General features: G+C 55.1%; 3 protein-coding genes across 3 annotated transcripts; 1 reads left to right on the top strand and 2 right to left on the bottom strand.

Annotated features, from left to right (window-relative positions):
• Positions 1-4,696: 4,696 nt before the first annotated feature.
• PHYSODRAFT_259794 (hypothetical protein) lies at positions 4,697-5,410 on the bottom strand (the record flags this gene model as incomplete). The annotated part of the gene is made up of 2 exons (XM_009535741.1): positions 4,697-5,093; positions 5,199-5,410. The coding sequence occupies 2 exons, from the start codon at positions 5,408-5,410 to the stop codon at positions 4,697-4,699; spliced, it is 609 nt and encodes a 202-aa protein (XP_009534036.1).
• A 1,925-nt stretch (positions 5,411-7,335) lies between these two features.
• Positions 7,336-8,164, top strand: PHYSODRAFT_563985 (hypothetical protein; the record flags this gene model as incomplete). The annotated part of the gene is made up of 1 exon (XM_009535742.1): positions 7,336-8,164. Exon 1 carries the CDS (start codon positions 7,625-7,627, stop codon positions 8,162-8,164), a length of 540 nt encoding a protein of 179 aa, XP_009534037.1. The 5' UTR covers positions 7,336-7,624.
• A 258-nt stretch (positions 8,165-8,422) lies between these two features.
• Positions 8,423-11,336, bottom strand: PHYSODRAFT_347680 (hypothetical protein; the record flags this gene model as incomplete). Its single annotated transcript, XM_009535743.1, has 4 exons — positions 8,423-9,979; positions 10,057-10,135; positions 10,185-10,806; positions 10,880-11,336. The coding sequence occupies 4 exons, from the start codon at positions 11,334-11,336 to the stop codon at positions 8,423-8,425; spliced, it is 2,715 nt and encodes a 904-aa protein (XP_009534038.1).
• Between the last annotated feature and the right edge of the window lie 94 nt (positions 11,337-11,430).

Genomic DNA, 11,430 nt, shown 5'->3' on the forward strand with positions numbered 1-11,430 from the left:
GCTGAGGACGCTGGAGGTAACGGTGATAGAACGAGTGGTGTCGCTGACGCCACGGTGGGTATGCTTCGTGGACGTGGACGGTCACGACAGCCAGCTCCAATGCCAGAGCTCCTACAAGTCGCGGCGGCAGGGCATATCGTGGAGCGGGCGCGAAGACGGGTCCGGAATCGCGCGGGCCGCTACGTAGTCGAGCACGAGGTGTAGTACACGACAAGACCAGGGATGCCGGTAGGACGGATATGGCTCAGTGCTGCTGAGTACGAAGAGCTGCTGGACGCCGGGAAGATCGCCGACGATCTTACGTCCGGGGATGGCGTGTAGTTGGGGCGGACCGTCACATGCAGCGGCAGCGAGAAGAAACTGCTCGGCGAGCAGGTGACGCCGGTCGTGCTCAACGTGGTGTACGTTACGTAGATCGGGGCAAGAGTGTGCGAGGGACGTCGATCGGTGGCAAGGACTAGCCAGCTGGCTGCCGTCACGTGCGTGGGGTAGCTAGAAGTTCGAAGGTTGAAGATGGAAGATCGCGAGGGAGACGACACGTCCGGCAGGGACAGTGAGCAGTATGAGGACAAGGCGGGGCGACATGGAGGCGAAGGATGTGAGGCTCGGAGGCCTCGAAACGGGCGATGCGCCCCGAAAGGGGAGAGGTCCAAGCAGGTAGCTTAGGAGAAGGGCGCCGTTCCCGTAGGTAGTTTGAATAGGGGGCTTCGTAGGAGAGCGGCGTGCTGCTCGACTCTCAGTCAAGATTAGTGCAGGACGGGCATTAAGTGGAGACTAATCTGAGGAACTTGGCGCTGGAGCACGGGTTGTGAACGCCGGACGAGGCCGGATGCAACGTAAAACGAGGTACGCCGTACGGGAACGGCGGGGACGGCCGGACAGTAGAGTGCTAGAGGGCCGTAGAGAGAGACTGCGGGGGCCGCGGTGCCTATAGTTGGCGCCTTGGCCGAGGGGTCTGTGTGTGCGAATGTGCCGTGCGGGCCAGGTGGCTCGTGCAGGGCGACGCACGGCGGCCCGTTACATATTTCATAGGGAATAATGGGGAGCAGCCCGGTCACTCCCAGGCCGTGGTCGCTTAGTGCTCCCTCCTCATCGTCTCTATCCTGGACCCTCAAGGGGAAAGGGCCAGTCTTAGCTGGTGGAACGCTCAGCCCCGACCCGGCGGTGAGTACCCGTTGCCTCGGTGGCCAGGCCACGAACAGTTCTGAGGATGCGATTCTAAGCTAGTTACCCGAACGAGGCGGGTGCTGGCGATGTTAGTTGCCCGGACGCGGCGGGCTCTAGTTGATGATCTAACCCGGGAGAGGCCCGGAGGTAACTACTGTGGTTTCATTTCAGCCTTTTTTAGGCTATAGCAGGGGGTATTTAAACCTTGGTCAAATTGGCCGAATCTACTTGTGTTCCTTAATCTCCTACCATTTCGGGTTCTCAAGAGTAACACACGCAAGGATCACACACACCAAAGAACGTGCCTTTCTTCAGTTCTTCGAGATGGGGTCGCCGCCGAAACGCGCTCCGGATCAATGGCGAAGGCGATTTTTGCGCTCCTGTCCCCAAAAGTTCAAATCGTGGATTGGCCCAGTGGTGGCGAATGTCCACAGCGATTGCGGCGAACGTCTCGATCATACGTATGCTACATTTCATGACCTTTCTTCGCTAGCCAAATCGAGGATTTGTTTATCCCCATGCTCATATTACAATGCATGTAGTAATGAAGATGAAATATTCTTTAGAATTTTAGTGGCTACCATAGTTTACCAAATAAAATATCTTCTACTAGTAGTTTATTCCCATGTATTACAACTGTCAAGCGAATGCTGCTGCCGGACACCGAGTTATGATAGCACAGGAACTACAGAGTTACGGTACTTCGAGTACCACATGGATACCGAGTTGCATTTGACCCGGGAACTTTATTGAAGTAAAGTTGTCTGGGGTTTAAACTGCGCCACGTAGCGAATAACGTACGAGCTAGGGCCAGTAGATACTCATGTATTATGCGGCCAAATGATGACCCACAAAAGAAAAACAGTTCGCGATCGGAAGAGGCGAAACTCTGGTCACGATAGACCAAATCGTGAAGCAAAAACCTTCAGACATTTTTCTTGCAACTAATTTTCAAAAGAGCAGAGCACAAAAACAGACAACTGATGAGCTTCCGGAGCCTTAGCGATTGCCTGAGGTTTTGTTGAGCTTATTTTTAGCGGCAGCAACACTCCGCAAGAAGGCATCGCAGAGCAGGATCTAGAAGGCGGCCAGGCACCGCGCGCACACGAACACGACGCCCCAGCTGACAGAAGTAAACTTTTATGAACACCTCACGGCTTTGTTTATTACTTTTCCGAGATTTGATTTTGGATATACGGTATATAATTGTGCTTTGCAAGATGAAATTGCAGTGAGAGAAGCCTGCCCAGGGTGAAATTTTAGGCAAATGTTACCTGTGGCGGCAGGTTGTGTGGGGCATCTCAAATACCTACATTCGAGCGACCTGACTCGAAAATTTGTGTTTACCAATTCGAATCTTACAATAAAAATACATACGATTGATGTCTAGCGCTACCACCGCTAGACATCAATCGTGTTGGAACATTTGATGAACATTGCACGACTTCACCCAAAAGCATGCATTCGCCCATTTCAAACAAACCAAGCAGTCGATGACCAGGCGCAGTCTGTGAGGAGGTTGATGGAGGTATTACATGAAGCAGAGTGGTACCAAAACCTTTCCGATCTCTATACGAATCGACCAGAATGCCCAGTTTTCCGTCGGCATTCTGCAGGATGTAAATATGTTATATCGACCAGGATTTGGTGATGCCAAATCCCTTGATGGCGCGGAAATCCGAGCGGACAAAACGCTTGGTGAACACAATACTAATTGTAAGAAAATCCCTCCTATACAGTACTGCTAGATGTCGACAAATTAAGTCGGCTAACTATGGGATAGGGAATTAATAAAACCACTGATTCCAATCGAAACCTTTTCGTTGAAGTTTGTGAACTAACTACCCGGGCGTGCTAGCATAACTCGGGCGACGGCTTCCCGTGTTTAGATGACTAAGGTGGCTTTATCGGCACAGAGAGCGAAAACAGCATTGAACCCACAGTACGGACAAGTAGTAGTTGTAGTACTTGTGGTGTAGTGATTTAGCGGTAAACGAGAATCGAGCTGACGACCAAGCTTCAGTGGCGACCCGAGTCGTCGGGACATGTTCAGCAATGTTCGGCGGATGCTGATTGGCCATTCTGGACCGGTGCCGAAGACTCGTCGACACCCAAGTTCGAGATCCAGGACTTCAAGTACGATCCGAACCTACAGCGAACTTTGACCCGAGATCCGCACTTAAGACGACCGTTCGAGCCCCGGCGACTGCTCCAAGTCAGGGAACCCCTTCATCGTCCAATAGAGTCATCGAGAGGCCTCTTGGGGCGTCGAGGAGGCTCTGAAGGGTCGGTGGTTACTTGGGAAGATCCAAAACGGACGCGTTTATACTAGATATTTGTATTGAATCATAGGAAAGAGAAGATAGAACAGATAAGCCCTTTGGGCAACAAGAACAAAACAGCTTTTCCTCCCAACCACTCAAGGAAGACGTCCGGGCTATCGGTGAGTTCCCGTAGCAATTGGATAAACCTGTTGGTAGGATTATGACTGTCGGTGGACGCGCCTGCTAGTATCGTAGCGTGCGTTTACCCGTGGTCAGGCCAAGAGTAGTGAAGAAGTGGCCGTGTATACGAAGGGCGAGTCATCGCCGAGTAGTGGAGGAGCGAGAGCGCACTCCATTTTTCCTTCCCGCCGGAGTATAGCTCCGGTACCCTCGTATCAAGGCGTGACTGGTTGGGACCCTTCCTTCCTGAGGGCCTGCGAGGTTTATATTGCGTGTGAGAGCGTGCCAGCCTTTGCTCGTGGCTGGTGACGCTGGGTTTCCGTCAGTTGACTAAGCGGAAACACGATGCACAGAGGAAACATCAACCCGGTGCAAGGGAAAGTTCCTGGGCCTTCAGGTTCTAACCCTAACAAGCCCATTGAGTCATCGGGACTTGGTGGGTGTTCTTGGTGGGGAAAGTGTGCTATTATATAATTTAGTGCGTGTTCCTACACGACATACTGCAGTGGTTACAAGTGTTCTCACAAGTTCCCTGGGCGACCATCGAGTTCCGAGTAACAAATATTGTGCTGTGACTTCAAGTGCGATAACTGAATTTGAGCTCGTGCGCTGTATCCAGTCTTCAGGCGTTGTTTGTTGCGATAGCAGTCACGACCAACGTGCCGCAAGAACTTTAGGACGGTATTTATTTTGTTTTCTGTTAGGAACGCTTACATTCCCATTAGCTTGCTCACGCTCGTGTCAAATCTTTTCTCCCGCAAATGCTTTGTAATGGGCTCTCCTTCTGGATTCGGAATGTTTCAGAAAGATTATTTCAAAGTCGTAAATGAGACCTTTGTGCAGTTTTCGCCCTTCACATTCGAAAATCTTTGGAAAATCACAAAGCTTCTTCGGGCCGAAGGCACAACTTTGTCTCTATCGGAGGAGAGAGCAAGTGTTGTATCAAATGCATGTATCTTTTGCACGAAACGAAACGAAACAGTATACTTTAAAGCTTAAGTATGAAGTTAAATATTTGCCTGCTGCAGCTCCGTCGGTCAGTGCGGGGTCGACGTTGAAGAGGGCTAGACGCGCGCGACCTTTCCCTAATATAAGGATAAGTTCTCGATGAAGAAGTCAAGCAACTCGCTCAATGTCGGGAGGTCGTCGGCGTCCACAAGGGCAAAGACCGAGTCGTCAAACAGGAACGACGACGACACCGAGGACGAAGATGCGTCATCCGAGTCCGTGATGGGGCAAAAGTCCTTGTCAATCAAATCGATGGTGGGGCACTGAAACTCAGGCGTCTTCACCCCGGGCGCAGGTGGTTCCACCGACGTCACAACAGGGGCACGCTTCGCCTCGCTTGGGTGACTCCGACGCACGCGCTTGTGGCGCAGTTCGGGAGGGAAACTGATGAGCGTGTGCAGCGCCAAAATGTCGTGGTCGATGCGGTGTTCACGCCGCAGACGAATGGCCTTGCCCGTCTGCATGCCGTACACCCTGCGCGACACTTTTTCCTGGTACTTTTGAGCGTGCGTCTGCACCTGGCGGACTAAGCGGGTCCCAACGTACTCGGTGATGGCCTTCCAGGGCCCCTGCGGCTACTTCTTGAGCGCCTCGAGGAATCGGTCGTGCTCCTCGCTGGACCAGACGCCCACCGCTCGCTTGCCGGTGATGGGTTTGGTTGAGATGGTCGGGGTGGCGGTAGAAGACGTCGCGGTCGGGGAGGTCAGCATCATCATTGCCGAGTCGGTGGATGACGAGTGGGTCTCAACTGAGAAGTTGGTCGAGGCTCGTGCTGGTGCAATCGCCGCCATGAGGGAAATTGGGGAGTGACTGCCCTCTCTCGATCCCCGAGGAGAAGGAAGACCGAAGCAAGACGCTTCGATGTGAAAAATCGATGCTATGTTGTGAGCCATGCTACGCAGGCCTCCAAGACAAAAGGTTTTCACTTTTTTATTTCAGTCACGCATGATGTAGGGTCAAAATGACACGCTCTACTTACATGAGTAGATTTGGTTGTGTAGCTTTGCATCTTGCAAAAGTAAATGAAAACCCGACCATTGGCGTGTGGATAAAGCGGCACATAGTCGCGGGGTAGCCCTTTATCATGTACATTTTGCAATAGCGTGGGATAAGTGCACATGTATTAATACAAGTTGTACACGCACAGTGTCCCGATGGAAATGCCAGACTAATCAGCCGTGTCACGTCAAAGGGCTCACCTGATCTTGATCGGACAGCAAGAGGCACTGTCCGGGATGGCGGTGTTCTAATTATTGCACGGGATACCACGAAAGGGTAAAGGCAGACACGTGGTTCACGAAGCTATTCGTCGACAACCAACACCAAAGAGTGCTGTCATCCACGAAAACTAGAATCACATCTGATACTTTGACCTCCCGCTGGGATAGACGTATGTAAGACGGTCTCCGATGTGTAAGTTGCAATGCCCACAGAACGTCCAGGGGGGCAACATGTCGTACAGCTACCAAACTGCGCGGACGTGGGATGTGTGAGTCAACTCGAACCAAGACACCCTCGAACCAGGAGACCCATGCGCTGGCATGCTTCTCAGCCCGTCGAAGAGTGCAATCAAGACCGTTGTTTTGGCGCGCGAATGGTAGAAAATACGTTTCGTTGTACAGTACATGCGTGCTTACTCGGAAGATCCTTTCCCTATCATTCGTAGATAGATTGGTACACGTACATTCAGAGACCGTGTTCGTGCAAACCCCGCTTGGGTTCACCGCGCCTCCTGTTGTCGCTCGCGGTGCCACTGCGCTTGCTACAAGCGCGTGCCACCGGTCTGCCTCACCTGCGCCGAAACCCGCGCTTGTATGAGCCAAAGGGGCTTCTTCAGGCAGACAAGAAAATCCAGCTGCCGATCTTAATTTGACCTAATAGTGCAGACTGCCGCTGGGGCCGAGTTTAGCCCGCGGCCGAGCCGTTAAGGCGCGCTGGTGGCGCTGGTGCTGAGATCTGCAGATCATCAATCAAGGGCCTTCTCTTCCGAGGATACCAAGGGTCTGACCACCGTCGCGTTATCCTTAAATCTTCGGAGCAACACGAACGCGGCCCCGAGAAAATCCACCCGGCCTTGTCTCGGGACGGCCACTCGTGGCATTGCCGCTGGGCGAGAGTTGTCCTGAGATCCCCGACCTCCTACCAAGCAGTGCATGCACCTGCCTCGGAGATGCCATGGCGTGCGTCGTGCGGCCTCCTTGGCCCTCCATCACAATGGAGGTCTCTGCTCTGACTGACAGCCAAAGCCGAAGTGAGGGCGACATACACTAGCCGACATGGGTTGCTGGTCAAGAACCGAGGTAAGTAACGATGGTGCGGTCGTTCGTGGCACCTGCGAGGACGTCGTGCAAATTTTGGGGTGTTGCCCACTGACGACCAGGAGGACTGCAACGCCGCAAAAGGAATCAAATGCTGCAAAGTAGTCTGCATGCGAAATCGTGGGTCGGTTTGACTTGACTTCTCATATGTTGATAATTTGGTAGCGGAGGTGTATGCGGCTCGGCAGTGTTAAAGTCGTCCCAGAAACACGAAGGCGAACTTCAGCAAGCAGAACCGCCGTCCATCTCACGGTAGCCGTCGGCAATGCCGCTCGTCACTGAACTAGAGTCCGGCGCGGCGGCTGGCCTGGATTTTCGTGCCCTAGCGCGGCCGGCAAGAAATGCCCAAACTTCCGTTGTCGCTATAGATATACATTGGATCTCCTCCTGAGTACTGTGATTCTGTTTCCTGGTCGTTGTCGGCAACAGCCAAACAATGCTCAAACCTCACGCCTTTCACGGTTTTCGATATTTTTTGCTGTTTGAGGGAAAGTTGCCGTCGATTTGCACTAGACACTTCAAGGCCTGCCGCTGTGATAGAGATGGGCTCGCGTACGTTGACTCGCCCGCGTTGAACGATGCGTCATTCCACAATTCGTTGGGAAGGCCCCAAAGCTGCCCAGGTGCAGCTTTACCAGAACCTACAACACACCCCGTCCCATTCCTACGGAATACTAGTTTAACACCATGAAGCACGGCATCTGGTCCGAGGACGAGCACGACCGCTTCCTGCTCGCCATCAAGGAGTACCCGCGCGGCCCGTGGGGCTCCATCGCCTCGGCCGTCGGCACGCGCTCCGTCCGACAGGTGCAGACCCACACGCAAAAGTACTACGAGAAGATTATGCGCCGCGTGCGCGGCCTGCGCAAGGACCGCAAGACGTGGGCGCGCGTCGAGCACCGCATCGACGACGACATCCTCCAGTTCTGCAACTTCATGAAGAGCATGGGCAGCAACAAGGTCATGGTCACGTCCCCCAGCGCGCTCAAGATCAATGCGCAGGTGGCGCAAGCCGTGTCCCCGCCGTCCAGCGCCAGCTCCAGCCCGTGCACCAGCCCCGTGCAGTTCCGCCTCAGCCTCGGCGACAAGTGCCCCGAGCCCGAAGAGGAGCTGGACGCAGCAGCAGATCACCGGTCTCTGACCATCGACACATCAGCGCCACAGCTGGACCTGCCGCCTCTGGAGGAGGCGCTCGACTTCCTGATCACAGTAATGATGGACAAGTGAGTCCCCGCCCGTCCGTAGCTCAAGTCAGTCAGTATCAGCAGTCATCAACGGCGTCTCTGGGGTCGCGGATACCATAGCCTCCCCCTACAGCAGCAACAATCATAACACCACACTACCTCGTGCAATGTTCTCTATAAGATCGCGGTTAATAAGAAATCATACTGCCATCCTTCGAACCGGTATGAGCTGCTCTGCTCTGCTCACGTCACCTCTCTGTCTTCGTGCCGCGACGGTAGTACAGTAGTCTTGTGCTTCTTTTTACTGGTCCACAGGGACGATGTTCTCTTCGTCGACCACCAGCGTGTAGCTGTAGAACTGCAGATACTGCGAGAAGAAGGCCCCCTCGAGCGTGATCAGCACCTTGAAGACGTGATCGTTCCACGTGAACGTGAACTCGCTGCCAGAGTCCCACAACATGTCCGACACGCTGCGGTTCTGCAGCAGCGACTCGCCGTCGAACAGGATAGAGCGAAAGCCGCCGCGCAGACCGTGCTGCAGCTCCACACAATGCCGCTCGTCCGACCCCTCCAGCTCGAAAACCCACCAAACCTGTTTCCACGGGAACGTGAACAGCAGCGCACTGGCCGGGTGCTTGATCTCCTCCAAGGTGCAATTCCAGACCGTGTTGCCGTCGTCCAAGCTCAGCGTGCCCTTGCGAGAGAGCGGCACGCCGTCGCGGCCCTGGGAACTTGCCGCCAAGATGTTGCGCGACTCGAACACCGACATCTGCAGAATCGTCTCCTCCGCCAGGATGGTACGGCAGCTCTCGTCTGGGACCTTGAACCACGTTCGATTCGGGAATCCGATGCTGACCCAGCTCGGCGGCATAGAATAGAGGTTATACAGCTCCTCTGATATCCGCACGAGAGTTCGTGGTGGGCCGTCTTCGTTTTCACTCGTAGACTGCATGCTGAAGATGCTGCGGCTGGATGATGGTCGAGTCGTGAAGATGTCTGTTCGCGGTCTTGCCGCGTCAAGCGCCACCCATCCCTTCTCTTTCGTAAGTCGCACATACGTCTCCTGCGTACGTGGTAATGTGTACTCCATTTCGGCCGAGAAAATTGTGTTCGCGAACAGGTAGCGCACAACCTCGCTCGTCCGCTCGGGTGAGAGAAGCACCTCCTTCTTCTCGCTAATAACCCGGAAGAAGAACTTGCCATTCTTCTTCTCTGGGTCTTCGTCCACAGCCTCCAGCACTTGGTCTCCACTCGGTGTTTGATCGAATAGCCACCCATTGCAGGCACTATTTGTTGACGGATGTGAAGCGCTGGCCACCTTAATGTACGTGATGCGGCTGCCTGGTGGTGTATACTGGAGACTACTTTCAAACACAGTACCGGCCGTCATAGGAGCCACGCCGGGCAATCTTGGACACTCGAAGTCAGGAGCTGAGCGCAAATACACCGGAACCAGCACACGATAGAATTTGGGTAAGTCGCGGGTCACAGCGTAGCCCTGCACCTGCTCGAGCAACAACTTGTACGGCGAGTGCAGTTGTCGCTCACATATCCAACCCACATCGTGTCGAAGTTTGACGAAGCCAATTTGAGGCACATCCATTTCACCAGCGTCTGCCAAAACGGGAGGCACTGCAGGCACAAGCCGTTCACTGCACTCAATCAGCGTGTCTTTTAGACGCTTCCGTCTACCAGGCGGACTGGAGGGGGCCGACGAGCTCGAAATTGCGAGCCTCTTCCCGCCTGCTGGCGTGGGCAGCACATCAGCGTCCTCCAACACACGATAAAAGAGTCGCTCCACCTGTCGCACCTTGGGCTCAGCCATCGGCTCCAGCACTACCTGTCCGTCCATGGTTTTCTCGAAAATCCAACCTCCGTGACACGATGGCGGTAGTGACAGCGACGAAAACTTTTTATCCTCGTTTGGTGACTCACCGTCGCTATCACCCCCTCCTCCTCCAGCGCTATACTTCCGGGCCATAGACTTCGGACTTGACGCGCTTCCTGCGTGACTCTGCGAGCATCCACAACGTGAATTTTTATCCTTGCACACTCGGACATACGTGATCTTGCTGCCTGGTGGGGTAAATCGCTGGGACGCTTCGACAATCGAGTGCAGCTTGAATCCTTTGCCCGAGCGCTGCGCCATAATGTGCGGCGCCACGCGAATGCCCACTGGAATCTTCACCACGTAAAAGAAGTGACCGTACTCAATGTCCGGCTCCGTGGCGAGCCTCTCCAGCACCTTAATCCCCGAGTTCAGCGTCTCAAACAACCAGCCGTCCTCGTACGCCAGCTTGACGAACGTCACGCCGCTCTGCGGGCAGCGGTAGGTCTCGTGGCACTCGATGATCTCCTCTGCGTTCTTGAACACGTGCCTCGAGATCACGGGCGCCAAAAGATCGGGCGCTTTCCGCAGCTCGATCGGCACCAGCACGCGGTAGTAGAAGCGGCCCTTGGCCACGATGGCCTTCTCGTTCTCCGGCAGCAGCTCCAGGAAGTGCTTCTCCGTGGCCGCGCCCGCCTCCGCCGTCTTGCTCGGCTCCTTGGTGGACAGCGTCATGAACGCGTTCTCGACGTGCGCCAGGCGGATGAACCACGTGGGCGCGTTCGACGCCCCGAAGAGACACTGCAGACGCCCGCTGCTGGCCACCACCTCCTCCGGCATTTTCATGACACTGTACGCTGCAGCAACGAAACCAACACAAAAGGTCGTCAATAAGCACATCAGCATATCTCTCCTCGACCGCGCACGCACCATTGCGTTCTTGTTGCATCATCTGCTGGCGGCTCCTGGCCGAAGACGTGCGGCCGCTGCTGGGCTTGGCCAGCTCCTGGATGCGCACGACCTTGTAGTCGCTCTCGGCGAGGGACGTGGCCCGCCGCCGCATGTCGTCGATCTCCGCGTCCTGGTCGTCGCCGCCGCCGTCTTGGTCGCCGTCGCCCGCCTGCAGCCCGCCGAAGTCGATGGAGTACAGCTTGGCCTCCTCCAGCACGCGGTAGAAGCGCGCCTCCTTGAGCACCGCGTTGCGCAGCGTGCGCGCGGCCGACACGGCGTGGTTGCGCGATCGTTTAGTGGGCGACATGCCCTCGCCCGGCGTCTCCAGCGCGGCCAGCGCCGCCGCCACTTGCTCCTCGTCGCTCGTCTGCGGGATCAGGCGCGCGTAGAAGGCCGCGGAGGCCGGCGCCAAGCCCCGCGCCGCCCGCGACTCCATTGCGCACTCTTTGGGGGGCTCGACTGAAACTGGAAGAAGACGTTCGAAATGGTGTACGTTACGTTGATTTGGCGCTTCTGCAGACCGGGTAGTC

Source organism: Phytophthora sojae (genome assembly GCF_000149755.1).
Source record: "Phytophthora sojae unplaced genomic scaffold PHYSOscaffold_8, whole genome shotgun sequence".
Classification (NCBI taxonomy): Eukaryota; Oomycota; class Peronosporomycetes; order Peronosporales; family Peronosporaceae; genus Phytophthora; species Phytophthora sojae.